This window comes from Rhinoderma darwinii, chromosome 2 (assembly GCF_050947455.1).
Source record: "Rhinoderma darwinii isolate aRhiDar2 chromosome 2, aRhiDar2.hap1, whole genome shotgun sequence".
Lineage (NCBI taxonomy): Eukaryota > Metazoa > Chordata > Amphibia > Anura > Rhinodermatidae > Rhinoderma > Rhinoderma darwinii.
Genome location: NC_134688.1, coordinates 284,886,530 through 284,910,841, shown reverse-complemented (window position 1 = coordinate 284,910,841; position 24,312 = coordinate 284,886,530). Strand labels below are relative to the sequence as shown.

The 24,312-nt window shown below is 43.1% G+C and overlaps 1 protein-coding gene across 1 annotated transcript in view; it reads left to right on the top strand.

Annotated features, from left to right (window-relative positions):
* The window catches only part of CLSPN (claspin), a 78,817-nt gene that overhangs the window by 32,720 nt on the left and 21,785 nt on the right, over positions 1 to 24,312 (top strand). Inside the window, exons 9-15 of the mRNA XM_075853366.1 lie at positions 6,866 to 7,057; positions 7,176 to 7,375; positions 7,608 to 7,765; positions 8,268 to 8,329; positions 8,427 to 8,617; positions 8,806 to 8,969; positions 15,623 to 15,855. Of these exons, the coding sequence (XP_075709481.1) occupies positions 6,866 to 7,057; positions 7,176 to 7,375; positions 7,608 to 7,765; positions 8,268 to 8,329; positions 8,427 to 8,617; positions 8,806 to 8,969; positions 15,623 to 15,855 (1,200 nt within the window). The remainder of the gene's footprint in view (positions 1 to 6,865; positions 7,058 to 7,175; positions 7,376 to 7,607; positions 7,766 to 8,267; positions 8,330 to 8,426; positions 8,618 to 8,805; positions 8,970 to 15,622; positions 15,856 to 24,312) is intronic.

The window sequence follows — 24,312 nt, the reverse complement described above, 5'->3', positions numbered from 1 at the left end:
CGTAGTGCTTTTTATTTAGAAAAACAATCTATTTTTACCACGTTATTAGCGATTTTTAGCTTTATGCTAATTACTTTCTTAATGGACAACTAGGCGTGTTTTTACTATTGACCAAGTGGGCGTTGTGGAGAGGAGTGCATGACGCTGACCAATCGGCGTCCTATACTTCTCTCCATTCATTTAGTCAGCGCATAGTGACACTGCGTTCACTATGTGCTGTCTTAGGCTGGGTTCACACGACCACATTAACGTCCGTAACGGACGGACGTATTTCGGCCGGAAGTCCCGGACCGAACTCGGTGCAGGGAGTCGGGCTCCTAGCATCATAGTTATGTACGATGCTAGGAGTCCCTGCCTCTCTGCAGGACAACTGTCCCGTACTGTAATCATGTTTTCAGTACGGGACAGTAGTTCCACGGAGAGGCAGTGACTCCTAGCATCGTACATAACTATGATGCTAGGAGCCCGGCTCCCTGCACTGAGTTCGGTCCGGGACTTCCGGCCGAAATACGTCCGTCCATTACGGACGTTAATGTGGTCGTGTGAACCCAGCCTTAGACTGACACATTAACGTTACTGAAGTGTCCTGACAGTGAATAGACATTCCTTCCAGCCAGGACGGGATGTCTATTCACAATCCCGACACTTCGCTAAGTTTTTTGTGGGATTTACAGCACATAAATGCGTAATCTCGCTGTAACCTGTCATTTACAGCGTGATCTCGCGAGATTACGTTTGCTTTGCTGTAAGTCCCACACAAACGTTAGCGAAGTGTCGGGCTTGTGAATAGACCTGTCCTGGCTGGAAGGAATGTCTATTCACTGTCAGGACACATCAGTAACGTTAATGTGTCAGTATAAGACAGCACATAGTGAACAACGCAGTGTCACTATGCGCTGACTAAATGAATGGAGAGAAGTGTATGCTGCTGATTGGTCAGCGTCATACACTCCTCTGTACAACGCCCACTTGGTCAATAGTAAAAACACGCCCAGTTGTCCATTAAGAAAGTAGCATAAAGCTAAAATCGCTAATAACGTAAAAGCAATGCTGTCACCTACATTACAGCGCCGATCTCCTTATGTAGAAGATAGGGCACTTATAATGTGGTGACAGAGCGCCTCTAATGAAAAGGGCTGTATTTCATAAACCATGTACCTCAAATTTGAAAAGCCGTGGCTAGACACACCTGGGTTAGCAAATATATCTCTGCTAAGAGGTAGGATATGCAACGCAATATTAAGCCTCCCGAACTCAGGGAATAGATAAGGAACTGTTGCTATTCTTTAGGGGTTGTGTTATATCCGACTAAATAACATGATGAAATGTAGATCTGTCATTGATACGTATTGATCCATGCTTATGTTTTCATGGCCTTCATTTTCCTACCCTGCAAGGTAGCCATCTGTGATACTTTATGCTGTGTTTGAAATGTACAACTATGTCTGGAACAGGGGTGGGGTTATGGGGTTTGACTAATGTGTTTATGGGCTGTTTTGGTTTTTGAAAATGTAATAGAAACTGATTTAAAAAAAAAAAAAAAAAAAAAATGCCGCCATAGTGAACTCCCGCAATTGCCAGGAAGTCTCCAATGGCCAAGAGGAAAGGTGCATCACAAACTGCAGAGACTCCTCCGCAAACTGTTGCCTGACTGCAAGCTGATCAAATGCGTCATACTGCTGCTCAAGCCGCTGACACTCCTCAGCAACATGTCAGACAGGTGGCTCTCAGAAGTACAGAGACTCCTGTTCAAACCCAGGCCAGAGTTCACATCCTGTTGTTCAGCGTGCTAATGAGTGGGCTTTCAAGCATGATGCTGCTTTCAATTATGATCCACACACAGCCTATGGCCAACAGATTGGTTGTGATTGGCAACATGGAAATTTCATGCACTTTCTATGGTGCCTTAAAGTTTCCCACGGAGGCACCAGGTATGTGCTGCTCTTGAGGCAAGGTACAGATACCAGATTTGCGAACTCCTCCATAGCCACTCAAGTCATTGCTTACAGGCAATAGCCTTAAAGAGATTTCTTAGAAAAATCTGAAGTTACAACTGCTTTCATATGACTTCATTTGGAGCAACTGAAGTCAGAGATTGGTTTCATTCCCACATTTAAGATACAAGGGCAGATATTCCATCTCATTGGATCTCTTTTGCCAGTAGAGAATCAGAAACATGCATTTTTTAGTCTTATGTCCATCTCTTATCCGTTTAGCCGTTGGGTATTTAGGAGGTTAAAAAATAAATAGTTTGTAACAGGCGGGATATATAGGGCTACTAGCGATTTCCCCGTAAACAAAAAATAAAATAAAATAGAGCACATGGATTGGCCTCCTGTGCACCCCTGACACAAATTCAATGAACACACAAACCGAAACTTTATACCAGGGCAGCGTGAGGTACTTCTTCTAGTATTCTATAAGATGACAATGTGTAGAAATCAACTAAAAAAACAGAGGATTATATCACCAGGACGGTATAATCAATTGTATACCCGATAGCAGTGTTTCCCAAACAGTCCCCCGCAGATACTACTATAAACCAGTGGCACCAGGGTGGTCACCGCATTTATTACTCAAGTATGGCAGTAGGGTAACAACTGTTACGGACAGTTACCAGTAATGTAAGAGCTATATCACTTGGTCATATCTTCTGTGAACTTTTTCCCTTGAAATAGTGTGGCTCAACACCACATGTCATATCTGAAACTGGCTCACCACCTGTTATATACCTTACAATTTTGGGTACCTAGACAATTTTTAGGGTGAGATCCCTGTATTTTATATTTCCTGAAAGCAAACAACCTGACTATTGCAATGATCTTGATGTGCTGTTGGCAGCCTTGTCCACCTTCACGTTACTTTGTGACAAACAGGAATTGTTGAAAAACAAAAATGCATTCGAACATACATTTGTGCCTAAAACTTATACTGCTTTTCCCACATGGATAGTATTTAAGCAACAATTACATGAACATTCAATCTTGTGACCTTAACCCGTTAGTGACCGGCCCATAGTGTGTTTACGTCGTTCACTAACGGGCCTTATTCCGATGCAATAGACTTTACGTCGCTGCATCAGAATAAAGTAAACAGAGCAGGGAGCTGTCAAATCTCCCTGCTCTCAGCTGCCAGAGGTAGCTGAGGGCGTCCCTGCTCGACCGGATGAGATCGATATTCGTATCGATCTCACCCGTTTAACCCCTCAGATGCGATGCTCAATAGCGTGCACCGCATTTGAGTGTTTTTGGAGAGGAGGGAGCGCTCTCTCATCTCACTGACACCCGGCGATAAGATCGCCGAGTGTCTTTCGCCGGGGGCCTAATAAAGGCCCCCAGGTCTGCCTGTCGTGAATGCCTGCTAGATCATGCCTCTGGCATGACCTAGCAGATGCCTGTCGCAACAACCCACTGAATAAAGTTATTGTGTTATTTATACCACACGGTAAACGGTGTAAATTTTAGGATGCAAAAAAGTGTGGCGAAACTGCTGGGGGTTTTTTTTCTATCCCCCCCCCCCCCCCCAAAAAAGTTAATAAAAGTTAATCAATAAATTCTATGTACCCCAAAATGGTGCTATTAAAAATTACAACTTGTCCCGCAAAAAACAAGACCTTATACAGCTATGTCGACGCAAAAATGAAAAGGCTATATATAGCTCTTTGAATGAGACGATGGAAAAACGTAAAAAATGGCTTGGTCATTAAGGTCTAAAATAGGCTGGTCATTAAGGGGTTAAACGCATACTCACGCAGACCCCTTACTCAAAAAAAAAAAAAGTACTCTGCAAAGCACTGAAAGATGAGGAGTCTATATATACCACACGTCTATGACCAGAGGGGTGTGTGTGCGCGTTAAAGAAACGCCAAACCACAGAAATGCACCAACTAATTCTTGCATACGGATTAAATTAGGCATTCTATAGGTTTCAAATTTTCCACCTTCCTATACATATTTAAGTCCGTGTTCACACATTGTGGACAATTCACGTTTTTTAAGAACTGCTTCATTTTGACACGACTGAAAAAAAAAGTGACAAATCCACATTGACCACAACGTGTGGACACAGCCTGACCTTAATCAATAATTGCAAGTCCCTGAATAATAAGGGCTATAATAAACTTCATTTCAATGTCCTTTTCTGATGCATTCCGGCACTTACTATTTCGTAATGAAAGCGTAACAAAACTTTTGACGTGTCATTGTGACGTGTCAGAAGAATTTGATTGGTGGTCTCCCTGTGGCGGTCTGAGCACTGAGACTCCCACCAATTGCTAAAACGAAGCAGCAGAAGCGCTCGGGTGAGCCCTGATTTGGCTTTTCTCTAAACAGTGTACAGGGTTAATAAAGTCTGAGTCCATACGCCGCTCGCTATTCTTTCCGTGGAAAGCCGATCCGAAACTAAGCAGCACAGCACTCACCTGAGGGCTACTGCCGCTTTGTTTTAGCGATCGGTGGGGGTCTCAGTGCTCGGACCCATACCGATCAAATTCTCCTGACATGTCAAAAGTGTTTAGAAACTTTTAGCAATCCTTGGAGGACTTTTTCGTTTTTCATTTCTGCAATCTGAAAGCCGTAAATTTTTTATTTTTTTTCCCATCAATATAGCTGTATGAAGGCTTGTTTTATTGCGGGACGAGTTGTATTTTAAAATGGCACCATTTTGCGCTACATATAATGTAGTGAAAAACTTTTTAATATTTTTTTTTTGTGCAGTGGAGAAAAACAAATTGACGATTGTGGGTCTTTTTTTTTTTTACGTTGGTGTATAAATTACATGTTAACATTAAGTCAGTACGATTACAATGATAACAAATGTAAATAGCTTTTGTTTTTTAAAAAAATGTTTTTCTACTTCTGCACAATAGACACACCATGTTTTTTTTGTAGATTTGTTTTTCGTGGTGTGAGGTGACCATTTCATTGGCACCCGTTTGGGGTCCAAACCGCTTTTTGATTGCTTTTTATTCTCTCGTTTTGAGAGGCAGGCTAAAGAAAACACATACATTTTAGGTTTTGTTTTTGTGTGTGTTTAATTTTTTGGTGTTTTTTTTGTTTTGTTGTTTTTAATACTCTTGCATATTTCATTTGACTTTGACACTTTTTCCCACTTCGGGATTCAACTATTTGATCTTTTGGTCACTAATATAATACACTGCAAGACTTCTGTATTGCTGTGCGTTATTCCTGTGCGCATAATGCTAATAGGTGAAGTAAGATGGCAGACCTGGTGGTCATTGCTAGGCCCTTGGCTGCCATAGCAACCTATCGGCACCCAGTGATTGCATCACGGAGGGGTCAATGGGCTGACAGTGGGAGCTTTTTCCTTCTGTCTAACCGCTTAGATGCCACAGTCACAGTTGAACGTGGAAATTTAAATGGGTTAAATGACGGAACCGTTCTCTCTGGCCGTTAGAATGAGGTGTCTGCTATATAATACAGCAGGCACCCGCAAGTGATGGTGTTGGCTTAGCTCTTAAGGCCTCATGCCCACTTCAGTTTTTTTTAACTGATGGCGCCCTGACACATTCATTTCAATGGGGCCATGCACACTTCCGTTGTTTTAACGGAACCGTGCGGCCGTTCAGTCAAAAATAGGACAGGTCCTACGTAGGACCTGTCCGTTTTTGACGGAAAGGTCTCGGCTTTTCCACTGATTTGGTGCGTGAAACAACGGACTGCACACGGAAGCCATTAGTGTGCGGTCCGTGTTTTACGCATCCGTTATTAGCGGCTGTACAACGGCCTACGGAAGTGTGCATGAGGCCTAAGTCTGCGCCATCAATGTCCTGTAAATGTATGGCGGCTTGTGGGAACAACCCGAGAGCTGCTGCGTATATTTACACCTTGGTCAGCAATGGGTTAAAGCCTGTAGCCAGTTTTTTATTTATCATTTTAGAACGTTCTAGTGCAGGAGTAGCTTTCTACTAGGAGGCACAGCAGGACGGTCTGTCTAGTTAGTTGCAGACCGCGGGCCGTTCCGTGCTGCATGTGTAACAGCAATGTATCCTACTAAAGTGATTTAGAACATCAATTATATTGCAAACTCCTGCACTATAATTTTTTTTTCTAACCGGTGGTAAGCTAGAAGTGTAGCATATCCTAGTTGACAGGTGAACCTTTTTTAACGGTGTTTGGCCTCCTTCATACGTGGCTTTTCCCTGGCATTTTAAACTGCAAGTAAACACGCCAGTGTTTTTATAAATGTAACCCGTATTTTCTGGTGGTTTTTGAAGTCCCACCAAGGAGCCTATGGGAAAACACCATACCCAGAGCATGCTGCATTTTGGAAAAATGCCACAAATCCAAATTGCTTTTATATCTAGCTTTTCCACTATTTCACTGTAGACTTTAACATATGGCTGCAGTGTTTGACCTTAAAAAAATAAAATAGAAAAATAAATAAAGCTGTGAAAAATGCCAACTAAAATGCTATTTGTACAGAAGCCCATTTATTGACCTTTCTTTTCTTATTTAATTTCACTTGGGCTCTGTTCACATCTGCATTGGGGTCCCGTTCTGACATTCCGTCGACTACGCTATTGCTTCCGGCAAAACGACTGATCCGGTGCACAACAGAGACAAACGGAAACCATGGGCACCGGATCCGTCACCATTGAAATCAATGGTAACGGAAAACTCTGGTTTCCGTTCGTGTCTGTTCAGGGTCCTGTTCTGACGGAAACCTCCGACGGAACGTCAGAATGGGACCCCAACGCAGATGTGAACAAAGCCTAATTCCTATTCATGTATAGTATTTTGGTGTATTTCTATTTAATTTGTTCTGCATGGCCTGAGGATTTGGGGCTTGTCTTTTTTTTTATTTTTTTATTACGTTTCATAATATCTTTCCAATACTGCCTTAGATCTTGAAGCACTAAAGGAGCGATTCCTAAAACAAAGCTTGCGCAAAGTTAAGGCTGTCACTGAGAAGAAAGTTAATGTAAACATTATTCGCAAAGAGAGGACTGCCGATGGTAAAGAACAACTAAAAGCCGATGTTGTACCGGTCACTGTAGATGTTGAAAACCATGAGGACAAAGTACATGGCAAACCAGGTTAGTGTGTGTGTGTGTGTGTGTGTGTGTGTGTGTGTGTGTGTGTTACACACAAGCATGTTCACATTGTCATTTTGTTGTTTCCATAATATATTACTGTGAGTTTGTTTTTGACCAGGTGAAAAGCTTCAAGTTCTTAAGGCAAAGCTTCAGGAGGCAATGAAACAGAGACGCACTGAAGAGCGTCAGAAGCGCCAAGCATTGTATAATCTGGACAATGAAAATGGCTATGAAGATGATGAGGAGGAGGAGGAAGACATGACAGATGAGTCTGAAGAAGAGGAGGAACAAGGGAATGAAGAAGAGGGCAATGCAGAGGTATGTAAACACAGAACAGAATGTATAGTTATACTTGGAAAACTGCATTCAACGACTTGCTGATGTTGCCAAGTATTAAAATACAGACGAGGAGAAAAACCAGAAGACGACATTTTAGTAAATTAGCTGGGGCAAAATTATATTCTGAGGTGTTTGCCCGTTTTTGCGGCAATGTTTTAATGATGTCTGAAACTCCCTGACAAAATCAGATGTTTCTGTGTGAACTTTATAGACTTTAGAGTATCTCCTTGGAGAAGATGGAAATGAAGTTGAGCCTAAAGATGAAGGTTTGGAAGAAAATGTTAGAACTAAAGTGACTCTCTCCGTGCCAAGATCTGTAACAACAGACTCTACTTTGATGCTGTTTAAAGACAGTTCAACAAAAAATGGGTAATGGTTCAAGCTTTTTGATTCTAAGTATTTGTAGTTGGTTGCTTCGCCTGCCATAATTTTCTTTCGTTTTCTCACTAGCCACAAATTTGCGGTGCTATGTATGCTTTTTATGTGCGTGAACAAAAATACGTTCAATATTTAAAGGTTGAATCTGGATGCAGGATAGATTGCCTCACTTTAGCCTAGTCCATCTACTTTTAATATCGATTTGTGTAGCTTCAGCTGTGGCTATAGTTTTCCACCCTTTTTATTTTCTATATCCTCCAGCACTGCGTCATCCCCACCTTCACACACCTGTAGTACATATCTCCTCTACTCCGTTTCATAATTAACATATTTTTTTTCTTGCATATGTAGCACATCTGATCATTTGAAAAATATATATGCTAATTTAAAGTAATGTTTTTCATGTACTACTGAATCACATTCTCTGCTGTGGATTACTGTATTGTCGCAGCCACAAAGCCATGTGTTAATGCAAAACTGTTTTGTCGTGCAGTGATTCCATACCTGACAAGATGGAGCATGATGGTAACGAATGTAAAGGCAGTGACAAGCTCGGTAATTACCATTGTGTAAATTTTATATACTATAGCACAAAATCATTTTGATAAAACTTACAACTTTTAGTTTAAATTTTCATTCTTAAATTATGCAGAGGAAGATGATTTTCTTTTACCCATGACAAAAGACAACAGCCACAACAGTAGCTTTGAGTTTATTGGGTCCATGATTCCTTCATACCAACCTCTTAAGAGTGGACGAGGTTCCCTTCTTCCAGGAGTGGGGGGATTCCGATCACCTTCTCCAGTTACCTTCAAAGCAAACTTTCTCAGTTCTACATCAAAGGTTAGATAATAAACTACTTGTTGCTGAATGCCTCTTGCTCTTGGAATATGTTTGTGATTACTGTAGTATTTTATTATATATAATTTGTGATTTTTCAACTTTTTTCTACTTTTTATTTATCTGCAATGGTTTCTGTTTTGTTTTGCCAGTTGCTTGGTAGATTTTAATTGTTCATTTAACTATCTTAGAGTTCAGGAAAGATGTCTGAACCATCCCTTCCTGTGGAAGATTCACAAGATCTGTACAATGCCTCGCCTGAACCTAAAGCTTCTTTTGCTTGTGCTGGTGTAGACTCTCAGTTCCAGTTTTCTTTGGAAGATGACACACAAAGCCAATTACTGGATGCTGATGGGTAAGAGCTAGCATGTATTAATATAATCACAATTGAAACTCCATTCGGTTTCTGATTATTTTGAAAGTGCAGAGATTAATATAAACTTTTGTGTGATGCACTAGTTAGCTATTTCTCTAAGGCCACAGTCTTTTATAAGATTTCCCCTCGTAAAAGCTTTTTAATGTAAGACTGGTGTGCATGCTGTTTTTGTTTAGGTAAGGGCTCCGTTATTTCTCCAAGGTTTTACCATAACTGTTGTCTAAGCTAAGTAGCCGCGGTGCCGTAGCGTTAAAAGGTTGCTTTCCAGGACGTCCCTCGTGACGGCACTACAGGAGGTTGCCCTCTTGACCTCTACAGGGACAGGAAGGCAGGTTAAAAGACCCCTCCCACTACCCATTTGCCAGTGTTCTCCCTGTCCATTTAGAGGCAGGTGCAGAGGCTACCTTCCAGAGAAATATATGATACTTATGGAAGAGGAAAAGATCGGATGTTTTTTTTTGTCTCTCTCTCTTTCGCTCTCTCTCTTTCGCTCTCTCTCGCTCTCGCTCTCTCTCGCTCTCTCTCTCTCTCGCTCTCTCTCGCACTCTGTCTCTCTCTGTCTCTCTTTCTCTTGCTCTCTGTCTCTCTCTCTTTCGCTCGCTCTCTCGCTCTCTCTCTCTCGGTCTCTGTCTGTCCCACTCTGTCTCTCTGTCTGTCTCATACCGATCACGCAAGGGGTCCCATAGCTTTGCCGGATGCCCAGACGCTACATTTACCTCTGGTGCTGCAGAGTGGGACTACTAGGCTGGAGTCTGATCCTGAGGGTCTGGGTGTGCGGTTGTTTATCCCGCTGACCAAATGTGGAGTAAAGAGCGGAGCACATGGAGGCCACATTGATAGGCCGCATCTGCTGGAAACACAGGGGACGTGGCCGGAGTAGGCCTCTGATGCGGCTGAACCTCCATATGTAGGTGAAGCTGTGTCACCGGACTTGACTGGGTGGTGACTTTTGGTACGCGGCCATCTTGAGGTGGGTGGGAATATCAAATTCCCAATAAAAAAAAATCTATTTATTACTCCTTTTTCTAGGAAAAAGACACTTCCCAGGTGGACACCAAGAATAGTGTTAAATAGTGTGCCACCTGTGGGAAGAAAGTGCAGGACACTCATGAAACCGCTGTCAGGATTGCATCACAATACTCTTGGAGGAAGAACAACCTTCATTTATGCCCGACCTAAGCGCCATTATTTGTGAAGAAGTAAAACAGTCTGTGGCTTCCTTGGTTCCACCTCAAGAATCGGTCTGTCTCCCAGGCTAAGAAACCAAGAATGGATATGGATCAATCATGGTGCCCTCCTTCTCAGGCATCGGTCTATGAGCAGGAGTGCTACTCTTTCGGAATTGGAATAAGCAGATGAACCTGTCTTTTCAACTTCATCTGCCCAGGAGATTTATTTATTTTTTTACTTTTTTCTCAGAAATTTCAGGCACTCTAATTCAATCTGTTAGGGAAGCCATGAATATTCAGGAGGAAAATGAGCCACTTACTATCCAGAACTAAATGTTTGAGAGGTCTTACGGAAAGGATAACTAAGGTATTCCTAGTGAAAGAAAAGCTTAAGAAAATGATCCTGGCAGAGAGGGAAGATTCGTGAAAAAAAAAAAAGGTTTTCTTATTTCAAGCGTTTAAAAAATAGACTTCTCTTTGACATCGTTGACCCAAAACCCTGGGGTGAAGCCCCACGTGTAGACATTCTAGTCGTGAGAGTAGCAAAGTAAACGGCTATTCCATTCGAGTATTCTTCCCAACCTATGGATAGTAAAGCAGACACACTTCCTAAAAGAGCTTGGGAACCATCTTCCGCCCTAATTTCAACTAGGATTGCTGCTACGTCAGTCGCAAGTTCAATGTTCATCTGGTTAAACCAAATAAAATCATCTGACGAAAACCGCTAGAGAAGAAATAATAGAACTCCTCCCCTTCAGACTGCAACAGGACTTTTAGCAGACGCATCAGCGGAATCCGTAAGATTTGCTACTCAAAATGGAGCGCTGTCAAAGCTTTGTGGATGGGAGATACAAAGTCCAAAAATTAACTTCCCTATCCCCTTTTCTGGACTACTGTTATTTGGACCCCTTGACAATATTCTAGAAAATGCATCAGATAAACAAAAAAATTTCAATAGGTGAAACCCAGAAAAATACTCTCCTTTTGGAAGTATCGTACAGAGCCTAACCACTACAGGGGAAAAATTGGGCGCTGGAGTTCTCCTAAAGGGGGAAGGGCCTGGGGGTTTCTACTCTGCCCCAATAACGCTTTCTCTTCCAACAAAAAATGACACACGAGGTGTAGGGGGAGACTCCTTCAAGTCCACACCAATTGGACAAAAACAACTCCAAAGCCCTTGGGTTCTTCAAAACATCATAGAAGGATACAGAATAGAATTCTCCTTTCTACCCCAGAGAGATTTCAGTTCACTTCTTACCACTCAAAAAATCTCCAGTAGACTTTATATCTAGACATACAGAAACTGATACAACTAAATGCCATCTCTCCCATTCCAACCTGTTCCTAGTCTAGAAACCAAACCGGACTTCAAAACCATAATCAACCTGAAGTTCTTAAACCGATGGGTGAAGTATCGGAGATTAAAGATGGAATCAATTTGTTCCACTACCCCCTTGATAAACTAGGGTGCAGCCATGTGTACGATAGACTTAACCACTTCGCGTACCACGACTTAATAGCACGTCCTGGTGTGAGGGGTGATACGTGGAGCGGGCTCACACGCTGAGCCTGCTCCATACGCTGTGGGTGTCAGCTGTATGTTACAGCTGACACACGGGACGAACGGTCAGGAACAGCGATTGCAGGAAAGGCAGTTGCCTCCTGAAAGATGCTATGCGAATCCTAGGCATAATGACCTCTTGCATCCAATCTGTCTCATGAATTAATTCTATAGTTATGGGATCGCAGACTCATTAAATACCAAGATTCTTATCACAGAGGAAATAAAATCTTCACTGGTGGCTCCCGTCCCAAGTAATTTAAACAAGGGAGGCAAGTGGAAACAATCCCCATACCTAGTGGTTACCACACATGCAAGCAAATACGGTTGGGGATCCCCTGGTTCGGGGCAGATACTTTCAAGGTTCCTGGTCTCCCAGAATAAGAGATGTCCTTGAATTACAGAGAACTAAGAGCCACATGGGAAGCCTTGAGGGAAGCCCTTCCCATTTTAAAAGGAACGCATCTAAGGATCTTATCAGACAACATCACAGCAGTGTCTTTTCATCAAGGAGGTACGATACATTACCATCTTCAGTCCTTTACCGCTCAAACTTTTGGTTGGGCAGAGGAAAATATTCTCTATCAGCAGGCCATCAAGGGGGTCAGAAAACTTGTCAGCCAACTTTGAGTCGCAGGAAAATAGATCGAGGAGAATAGACTGAACAGGGAAGTCTTTCAAACCCTTGAAGAGAAATGGGGCCTTCCACAGATGGCTACAAAACAAAATACCCTAAATAATAGCAACAAACCCAACTGGAATAGATGTGCTGTCTAAACATTGGAATATGGATCTAGCCTATGCATTCCCTCCATTTCCTTTAATTCTTGTAGTGCTCGGGAAAATTCAGGAAGAGCAACTAAAGGTGATTATGATAAAGCTACTGACTCAAAAGGAGTTGGTTTCCGGTCCTGAAACATCTGGCATTGGAGAAACCTATCCTACTTCCACTAAAGAAGGATCTTCTCTCCCAAGGCCCATTATTCCATCAAGACTTGGAAAGACTTGGAGACCCTTAGGCTTTTAGCTTGGATCCTGATAGGCAGATCCTAAAAAGCCAGGGACTTTCTGATGAGGTAATTTCCACTACTTTGAAAAGCCACAAAGAGGTTACCTCAAAAATGTATCTTAAGATCTGGAAAAACTTCTGCTCGTGGTACGGCAAGTTGGTTCCAGTGGTGAAAATAGATAGTTTTCGTAAATAAAAGGCACTGCTCTCATCTACATTTCAGCGCCGATCTCCTTATGTAGGAGATACGGCACTTATAATGTGGTGACAGAGCCTCTTTAAGGAGGGCGCACGGTGTCATCTATACAAATACACCGTTGTTCGAATGCCTATGAAGACAAGTGGAACAAGTCAGCTCCTCTGTCACCCACCAGCCTACGGCGCAGTCTTCCCTGACTAAAGAGTTAATCAATGAGGGGGTGCTCCTGCTGATTCACCATCTTGGTAATGAATAAAGCAGACATGGAGTGTTACAACCTCCCCTCCCTCGGGCCTCCGATTGTACATACAGTTACACGCTGCATGAGACACACTAATGGCGTCTGCTTGACTCCGCCTGACTGACCGCTAGTTTTTTGGGCTCCCAGGCCCTTAGTTCTATAGGCGCCATTTTTGCTATGGGTGGTGCCATTTTCTGACTGCTGTAGGCACGGGCGCCATTTCACAGTGTGCTTTCTCAGTCGGGGGGCGGGCACGCCGCTTGTCCAACCGTGCTTCAGTGCACTTCACTATCACCTCATGGGGAATCTCCCTCTATCTCCCAATTGGCTGAGCATGGGCACATGACCACTGGTGATCATTCGCAGCAGTCTGGGGCTGTGGCCTATCTTCCCCGCTCTGTCTGTCCTTCATTCGGATAGACGCTACTGGGGACACGGGACCTCCTGCCTCTAGGACAGCAAATACACTCCAGGAACTGGGTAGGACTGGCCCTAGGCGCCTCTCGCTACAGGTTTCCTGGCCCTCTGTCCCTGAGCGGTTTTTACTCACGGAAGAAGTTCTTCACCTAGCAGACCTAGGTAACCAGGCAGCCATTACCCCCTTGAAGTACCATTGAATGGGTATGCCAAATTCATCATGTTCACATCTCCGTGGCTCCTCAAGAGAAATGGTTTGATCTTTCCCATCACCCCTCTAATGCGTCCAAGTACTTGTGCGAGGCATCTCTTGACACTCTTCTCTTCTGGTGGCTTGTGCTTCAGCTTCTATCATTGCAATATGCAGGATGGCCTGGCTGAAATTTTGGTCTGCAGAAACACGCTCTTGTGGCTCCGTGGACCTGCTTCAGGCTCCTGTACGTATTTCCCCCTCTACCTCTCCTGCCTCGTCTCATCCGACGACTCTAGGCCGAAGGGACTCCAGCCATCCTGGTAGTGCCAGATTGGCCAGGTCATTGTTACTGGCAGACGTCCATTGGCCCTTGCCTCCCCATCCCAACCACCTCTCTCAGGGACCCTCTCTTCCACCAAAATTTAAAGTTGCTACGTTTAACAGTGTGGCTGTCAAGGCCACCGTTCTGTGGGTACACGGTTTGTCGGGGAGGGTTATTCTTACCATTTTCAAGACTTGTAAGCTTTTTTGGGCGCGCATTTATCATCATACCTGCTTTTGTTGGTGTGGGGATTGAAATCTCCCTCCCTTGCGATTTTCTCTCTTCAGAGTTCTTACCTTCCTCTCTAAGGGTGGCCTGGATCAGGGTTTGGCCCTTAGCTTCCTTCAGTGACTGGTGTCAGCACTTTCCATCCTGTTCAGTCGCCCTTGCCTCCAAGTCCAATATCAAGAACTTATCGTTTTCCGATTTCTTCATTGTATCAACTTTTGTTTTGGAGGTTCTGCAATCTGCTCCATTTAAACCTTTGCGAGATGAGAGGTCTACTTTCACCTCTCTCGTGGAAGGTGGTTTTCCTGATAGCAATGATTGGCCTCTTAACCGGTGGCTTTGTCATGCCGCTCTCCAATCCTAACTCATCAGAAAAAGGTGGTGCTCCGTATGGTACCCTCCTTCTTGCCTAAGGTCATCTTGTCCTTTCACCTGAATGAGGAGATCGTTCTACTGTCCTTTTCAGCCACATCCCGGTCATCCAAGGGAGCATTCCCTCCACAACCTGGATGTTGTCTCTTATGTAACTGCTTCCTTTCCCAAATCGGTTTATCCTCCCAGGGGGTCCTAGGAAGGGGTTGTCTATTTGATTCAGATGGCTATTCGTGAGGCTTACTGGGTTTGGGATAAGGTATACCCTTTTTGGATCACGGTCCACTCTACCAGAGGGATTTGTATCTACCTGGGTTGTGTGCTATCAGGCCTCTGCCATTCAGGTGTGCAAGGCTTCCTTGCAATCTTTTGTCAATCTCCATCAGCTGCACACATTTTCCTCCGCAGTTGCTACCCTTGGACACAGTGTCCATGGGGACTGCTTTAAGACGTCCTACAGTCTGTCCACTCCCCCAATGTAATGAATAAGAAAACAGGATTTTAAGTATTTACCATAAAATCCTTTTTCTCGTCCAGAAACACAGCTTCCACTCATTTTGTTCAAGGTTTTTCATGGTTGTCAGTTGAAGGAATTCTCTCCTGTTGTTTTTGCTTCTCCTACTTCTTATGGGCAGGCTGAATTAGCTCACATTCTGTAGGTGGGGTCTATCCTGTAGAAGGGGCTACAACTTTTCTATTTTTTTTTTGGGGGTGTGAAGCCTCCTAGTGGCAATAGCCCACTGTCTCTGTTCCCCAATGAACTAAACAAGAAAAGGATTTTATGGTGAGGAGTATTTTTCTAAAAAAGTCTTTTTACTTAAGCTTTCAATAATTATGTGTAACATTTTGCACTCAGTTTTCACTTATTAGGTCTGCCGTGTAGTTTGTTGATATCTGCAATGACCATATTTGTCTTCAAAGGTTCCTAAATGTAGGACACAACAGGAGTAAATACAGCTCTGCTAAGCAAAGGCTAGTATTGGATACAATGGATGAGAATGCTATGGATGCCAACATGGGAGAGTTGTTGGACCTGTGCTCAGGAAACTTCAGAGGCTCCCTGTCAGACTCCACTCGGCATGATGAGGTTGTGTCCAAGAAAGAACCCATGGATGAGCTTCTGGGATTATGCTCTGGAAAGTTTATTTCACAAGGTAAAACAAACTGCTACATTTTTAAAGGAGTCACATTTAAAAGAAGCATCTACTAGAATGAGGTTTATCATTTTAGGTTTGGTCTCCTTTGTCTTCTATGAACCAAATGCCACCATTAGGTCAGGTTGCTTGATTTGATTTTTTTGTTTGCCTTTGTTTGACAATCTAACGTGTTTTTGATCCTCCAGACTGCCCCCCTCCCCCGATGGCAGATGTGGGGGGGGGGGGGGTGTGTCTATGAAAATTTTGGATCTGTACATGCTAGGTTTGATGTGGGAGATAAACCAACCCCCCCCCCCCCTCCTTTTCTTCATGGAAATAAACCTGCACAATTGACCCAGCATAACTAACTAACTAACATCCCCCATATGTCTAGATTGGCATCGTTTTTTGATCATCATTTTCTTTTTCTAGGACGTTACAAGGCTTAGAACTTTAGCAGCAATTTCTCACATTTTCAAGAAAATTTCAAAATGCTATTTTTACAGGGGCCAGTTCAGTTGTGAAGTGGCTTTGAGGTCCTTAGATATTAGAAACCCCCAATAAGTCACCCCATTTTAAAAATTGCACCCCTCAAAGTATTCAAAACAGCATTTAGAAAGTCTCTTAACCCTTTAGACATTGCGCAGGAATTAAGGCAAAGTAGAGGTGAAATTTACAATGTTCATTATTTTTTTCCAGAAATTCATTTTGAATCCATTTTTTTTGTACCACAGAATGTTTTACCCAAGAAATGCAACTCAATATTTATTGCCCAGGTTCTGCAGTTTTAGGAAATATCCCACATATGGCCCTAGTGTGATAATGGACTGAAGCACCGGCCTCAGAAGCAAAGGAGCACCTGGTGGATTCTGGGCCTCCTTTTTATTAGAATATATTTTAGGCACCATGTCCGCTTTGAACAGGTCTAGTGGAACTAAAACAGTGGAAACCCCCCAAAAGTGACCCCATTTGGGAAACTACACCCCTCGAGGAACTTATCTAGGGGTGTAGCAAGAATTTTGACCGGCCAGTTTTTTTGCAAAAATTTTTGGAACTAGGCCATGAAAATGAAAATCTAAATTTTTTCAAATAAAATGTAGGTTTAGCTAATTTTTTTTCATTTCCAAAAGAACTAAAGTAGAAAAAGCACCACAACATTTGTAGAGCAATTTCTCCCGAGTAAAACAATACCCCACATGTGGTAATAAACGCTTGTTTGGATACACGGCAGGGCTTAGAATGGAAAGTGCGCCATTTGGCTCTTGGAGCTCAAATTTAGCAGGAATAGTTTGCGGAGGCCATGTCGCATTTGCAAAGCCCCTGAGGGGACAAAACAGTGGAAACCCCCCACAAGTGACCCCATTTTGGAAACTACACCCCATGAGGAAATTATCTAGGGGTACAGTGAGCAGTTTGACCCCACAGGTGTTTTACAGAACTTATTGTAAGTAGGCCGTAAAAATGAAAATCGACATTTTTTCAAAGAAAATGTAGGTTTAGGTATTTTTTTTTCATTTCCACAAGGACTGAAGGAGAAAAAGCACCGCAAAATTTGTAAAGCAACTTCTCCCGAGTAAAACAATACCCCACATGTGGTCACAAACATCTGTTTGGACACACGGTAGGGCTCAGAATGGAAGGAGCACCATTTGGATTTTGGAATGGTTTCTGGGTGTCATGTCATATTTGCTGAGCCCCTGTAGTACTAGTACAGTGGAAACACCCCAAAAGTGACTCAATTTGGGAAACTGCACCCCCTGAGGAATCATCTAGGGGTATAGTGAAAATTTTGATCCCAAAGGTTTTTTGCTGAATTAATTAAAATTAAGCCATGAAAATGAAAAATAATTTTTTTTTTACAACAAGATGTCGTTTTAGATACACATTTTTCATTTTTACAAGGAATAGAGAAGAAAAAGCACCCCAACATTTGTAAAGTAATTTCTCCCGAGTACGGTAACACCCCATATGTGGTTATAATCAGCAGTTTACATATATCGGAGCATTCAGAAGAAAAGGAGCGGTATTTATCTTTTGGAGCGTAGATTTTGCTGGAATGGTTTGCGGATGCCATGTTGCATTTGCAAAACCACTGATGTACCAAACAAAAGTGACCCCGTTTTAGAAACGACACCCCTAAAGGCATTTATCAAGGGGTGTAGTGAGAATTTAGACTCTGCCCATTCACCGCACAAGATGTTGTGCCCCTAGAGAATCTTACCACATAAATTGTTAAGCGGGTTCTCCCGGGTATGGTAATGCCATACTTGTGGACATAAATTGCTGTTAGGGCACACTGTAGGGCTAAGAAGGGAAAGACCGCCATTTTGAGCATGGATTTTGCTTGGTAATAGTTCTGTTTGGGGTTTTGCTGGTATTTCTGTTTATAATGTGGTGGCATATGTAATCTGTGCGGAGTATATCAGGGGTATATGTAATCTGTGCGGAGTACATCAGGGCATAATAAGAGGGTATAATAATGGGGTAAATAATACAATTCTCCATAGATGTGTGTTACGCTGTGAAGCGATCCGTCATGCACAGGCCGGTGTCACACTGATAAACGGTTTTCTTTCTTATCCCCTTCTGTAACGCTCTGCACCTTTTGGGGACTTTTTCTCCTTCGTAGTTTGGGAAATATTACTGGGAAAGTTTTGCGCTGGTATAATACGGGCACCCTCGCTTCCAGCGGATGTGCTATGTCCCTTCCCTTTCCTAGTTCCTAAATACTAGGGCCCTGAAACTGTAGGAATGTTCCCCTCCGGCCTGCGCATTGAGATGTTTTTTCATCACCGCATTACTAGTGCCGTAACTGCAGTAGTGCAGTGTATTAGCGCTGTCAGTTATTCACTGACAGCAAGCCTATGAGGACTTACCGCAGGCGGGTCCTCATCGGCTCCCGTACAAGGCAGACTCGGACGCCATTTTCTGGCGTCCGATTGCCACAGCAACCCAGCGATTGCATCACTGGGTTGCCGATCGGGTGAAAACCTATCAGATACTGCGCTCTATTGAGCGCAGCATCTGAGGGGTTAATCTGCCGGATCGGAGAGTAGCTCCGGTCCTGGCAGTTACAGGAGGGTGCCAGCTGTATAATACAGCTGTCACCCCGCGGTGATGGTGCCGGCTGCTTCTGAGCCCGCACCATCACTGCGCCGTACATGTACGGCGCTTTGCGGGAAGCACCTCCCGACAGCACCGTATATATACGGCGGATGTCGGGAAGGGGTTAACTCTGGTCTTGAGGTACACGTATATAGGGATTGGAAATCGAATAAATGGCCATTCATATAAAGCGGCTGTCCTCTCTCCTCATAGAGCTAAGCACCCTCCCCATGACGTCCATGTATAGGGCATATGGACAGAAGTTGAAGTATCTTTTCCTGATTGTCCGATTACAGTGAACCTACAACTATTAATATAATTTAGTTTTTAGACCCGAAGATGTGCTGATTATTTTCAAAATGATCTTTTCAAGGGGGTAGTCCTGTCAACATGATTGCTTTGCCTATGTCTACTTATGCCCATATCCTTTTCTAAAATTTTATTTTTGAAAATGCCTCCCTGAAGAAATCACTTTGCTAACCTTACGTCATCTTCTGCCCTCAAGCCGCCCTCCACCAGTGCCCTGTAATAAATTATATGCATGTGCTGTAAAGATCTCCTTTATCCTCTCTCTATGCAAGTGCATAATCTGAGCCTGTGCAGTTCAATCCGCTCAGGATGCTACCATTGCTAAACTGCTATATTTACAGGCACTTCTCACAGCTCTTAACGGGAGCAGGGTTCCCGGCTAGTGATGTTTTAACCCCTTAAAGGCATTGTGTTGCCAGAAAAACATGTTTTTTTAAAAAAAATTAAACATTTAGTGTGTGGGTGATTAAACATTGTTCAAATTTTTTTTATTTTTTTCACGAGTCAGGAAATATTATAAATTAATTCTAATTTATAATACTACCCATTTTTGGTCACTAGATGGAGCTATTCCCAAAATTGCAGCATTGCAACATTGGGTTAAAAGCCCTCGCTCTAGTGAGCTCTCAGCATCCCCCCCTCCTTTATCCTGGCTAGTGCCGGGATAAACGAGGGGTTTGAACGGTGTAACCTCCTACACTGTGTCGCCATTTTTTGAGCTAACACACAGTGTAGTAGGTTTACATACAGTAGTAAACACACACAAACACGAACATACATTGAAATCCCTTACCTGCTCCTGCCGCCGCGGCTCCCTCCGGCCCGTCCGCTCCGTTTGCTGCCGCTGGTCCAAGTGCACAAATCCGGAAGCCGCGACCGGAAGTAGTAATATTACTGTCCGGCCGCGACTTCCGGTCCACAGGAAAATGGCGCCGGATGGCGCCAATTTCGAATTGGACTGTGTGGGAGCGGCGCATGCGCAGTTCCCACACAGACGCCGTACACGGAAGTCAATGGGACGGGAGCCGTTCGCAGTCCCTATGGGACTGTGGCTGCCGTATTCCATGTCTGTATGTGTCGTTAATCGACACAGACAGAAATGGAACAAAAAATGGCAGCCCCCATAGGGAAGAAAAAGTGTAAAAATAAGAAAGTAAAACACAAACACACAAATGAATATAAACGTTTTTAATAAAGCACTAACATCTTTAACATATAAAAAAATAATTTGTGATGACACTGTTCCTTTAAGGACCTCCAACGTACTAGTCCGTTGTCGTTAAGGACTTAACGCAACACAATGTACTGCTATGTTGTGTTGCTGATTCGGGCTCAGAAGCTGAGCCTGCACCATCGCTGTCGGGTGTATATTACAGCTGACACCCCGGGGCAAGGCCAGAACCGGAGCTAGTCTCCGATCCGGCCGATTAACCCCTTAGATGCAGTTCTCAAAAGCAAGCGATGCATATATGGGGTTTCGTAGCAGATCGGAACCCTGCAATGCCAATCGCAGGGTACCGATGGCTGTTCTGATAGACCGGAAGCGTAACAGTGGCCTCCAGTCTGCCAAGTACGGAAGCCTGCTAGTTCCAGCCCGGGTGAACACTGTAAAAGAAAAAAGGATAAACTTTGTCAGAATTGATTGTTTTTGGTCACCTTGCCTGCCAAAAGATGGAATCAAAAAACTGTGTACACCCCAAAATGGTACCAATGAAAACTACAGATTGTCCCGCAACAAATAAGCCCTCACCGCCCCGATGAAGAAAAAATAAGAACGTTCTGGCTCTCAGAATGACAACATAAAATGTGCAGATCGTTACAAAAGCGGATAAGATTGGGCACCATTTATCAGTGCAACACTGGCCTCACATCTGCGGATTAAAATTTATGTACCGCATTATTATACCCTCTTTTATGCCCTGATGTACTTCGCACAGCTTACATATGTCCCCACGTTATAAACTGAAATAGCAGTAAGACCCTAAACAGAACAACTACCAAGCAAAATCTGCACTCCAAATGGCGCTCCCTCACTTCTGAATCCTACAGCGTGCCCAAACAGCAGTTTCACATCCCCATATATGGCATCGCCATACCCGGGAGAACCCGCTGAACATTTAATGAGGTATTTATCTTCGGTGGCACAAACTGGGCACAACATATTGTGCACTAAAATGGCATATCAGTGGAAAATTGCAATTTTCACTGCTCAATCCGCTGCGCATCCATTTCTAATGAAAAAACACCTGTGAGGGTCAAAATGCTCACTACACCCCTTTAAAATTCCTTAACCCCTTAGTGACCACTAATACGCCTTTTTACGTCGGTCACTAATGGGCTTTAGGCTAGGCTGACGCCTTTTCACGTCAGCCTAGTCTAAGTCCTGCACGGGTCTCCCGTGCAGGCAGGAGCCGGGGCTCTGCTGTCTGATGACAGCTGAGCTCCTGCTCCAACGCCCGCGATCGAAGTTTACTTCGATCGCGGCCGTTTAACCCGTTAAATGCCGCCGTCAATAGCGACCGCGGCATTTAACTTTGTTTACAGAGGGAGTGAGCTCCCTCTGTCACCCATCGGCGGCCCGCGAATGCAATCGCGGGTCTCCGATGGGGTGTCATGGCAGCCGGGGGACTGATAAAAGCCCCCAGGTCTGCCCTGGACATATGCCTGTTAGGACGCGCCGGAGGCACGTCCTAACAGATTGCCTGTCAGATTTACACTGACAGGCAATAATGCTCTGCTATACGAAGTATACCAGAGCATTATAGCAGCGATCGGAACATCGCACAGTAAAGTCCCCTAGTGGGACTAATAAAATCAGTCATCAAAGTGAAATAAAGATTATTAATAAAAAGTACAGTAAAAAAATTAATCCATTTTTCTCCATAAAAAGTGGTTTTATTTAGTAAAAGTGTAAAAAAAAAGTACACGTGGTATCGCCGCGACCGTAATGACTCCATTAATAAAGTTAATATGTAATTTAAACCGCAAAGTGAACACTGTAAAAAAAAAAATTCAAAAAACTATGGCGAAATTGCAATTTTTTTCCATTGCCCCCCAAAAGAGTCATAATAAAAATGAATCAATAAGTCCCATGCACCCCAAAACAGTACCATTCAAAACTACGTCTTGTCCCACAGAAAACAAGCCTAAAAAATCACTACATTGATGGAAAAATAAAAAAATTACGGCTCTTGGAAAGAGACGATGCAAAAACAAATAATTTTAGTTCAAAAGTGTTTTTATTGTGCAAAAGTCGTAAAACATAAAATAACCTCTACATATGTGGTATCGCCGTAATCGTACCGACCCATAGAATAAAGGTAACCTGTTATTTACGTCGCACAGTGAACGGCGTCAATTTAAAACGCATAGAACAATGGCGGAATTTCAGTTTTTTTTTTATAATCCCCCCCCCCCCAAAAGGTTAATAAAAGTTAATATAAAAATTATATGTACCCAAAAATTGTGCTATTAAAAAGCACAACTAATCCCGCAAAAAACAAGTCCTCATACAGCTATGTAGACGAAAAAATAAAAACGTTATAGCTCTTTGAATGCGACTAGAAAAACGAATAAAATAGCTTGGTCATTAAGGCCTAAAATGGGCTGGTCACTAAGGGGTTAAGGGGTGTAGTTTCCAAAATAGCGGTCACTACTTGATGTTTGTTTTACTATTTGACCTCAGAGCCTCTGCAGTTGTTGGCCAATGCTGTGAAAATCACCAAATTAGACCAACTGTGCAAGGTGCTCTTCACTTCTGAGCCCTGTCATATGTCCAGGCAAATGATAAATGCCTTGAGAGGTGTAGTTTCTAAAATAGGGTCACTTCTTGGGGGCTTCCACTATACTCTGGTACCTCCAGGATTTTGCTAAATCTGCATGCCAAATAGCACTCCTGCTTTTCGGAGCCCTGCCGTGTAACCAAACAGCAGTTTATTGCCACATATGGGGTATTGCCGTACTTGGGAGAGATTGCTTTACAAATGTTGGGGGGGCTTTTTCTCCTTTAACCCTTGCAGAAATGAAAAATGTAAACGTTTTAGTGGAAAAAATGTTGATATTCATTTTCACATTCTAATTGCACAATAAACCTGTGGGATCTAAATGCTGACTATACCCTTCGATAAGTTCCTTAAGGGTTTTATTTTCCCTAATGAGGTTACTTTTGAGGGGGTTTCCACAGTTTAGGTCCTTCAGGGGCTTTGCACATGCGACCTGGCTCCCGAAAACCATTCCAGCAAAACTTGTTCTCCGAAAGCCAAATGGTGGTGTTTCCCTTCTGACCCCTGCTGTGGGTCCAAACAGCAGTTTGTTACCACATATGGGGCATTGCTGTAATCGGGAGAAATTGCTTTTCAAATCTTGGCGTGCTTTGTCTCCCTGTTTCCTTGTGAAAATTTCCACGTTTTATCAGAAAAAAATGTAATTTTCAGTTTCCCAGCAATATATAGTGTAGTACCGTGTTAGCCAGAGACAATATGAAATGTTAACTACTTTTCGTGAAGAAGTAGCCTGTGTGTTCTGAAAGCTTGCATATATAACTTTTATGGTTCGCCAATAAAGGTATCATACCTATTATACTTTTGTCTTTTTTGACACAAAAGTATTTAACATTTCATATCCGCTTCCCAGCATAATTCCACTAAATTCAGCAAAAAAAAAAAAAACCACTGGGGTCAAAATGCTAGCTATACACCCCTAAAGGAATTTATCGAGGGGTAGTTTCCCAAATGGTCACTTTTCGGTGGTTTCCACTGATTTGTTCTCGCAGGGGCTTTGCAAATGTGACATGAGCTCCAAAAGCCAAATGGTCTTCCTTCCCTTTTAAGCCCTGCCGTGGGTCCAAACAGCCGTTTTATTGCCGTATATGGGGTATTGCCAAGCTCAGAAGAGTTCACGTTACAAATTTTGGGGTGCTTTTTTTTTTTCTCCTTTATCTATTGTGAAAATGAAAAAATCTTAGCTAAAACTACATTTTATTAGAAAAAAACGTCGATTTTCTTGGCCTAATTGTACTAAATTCAGCCAAAAACCTGTGGTGTTAAAATGCTCACTATACCC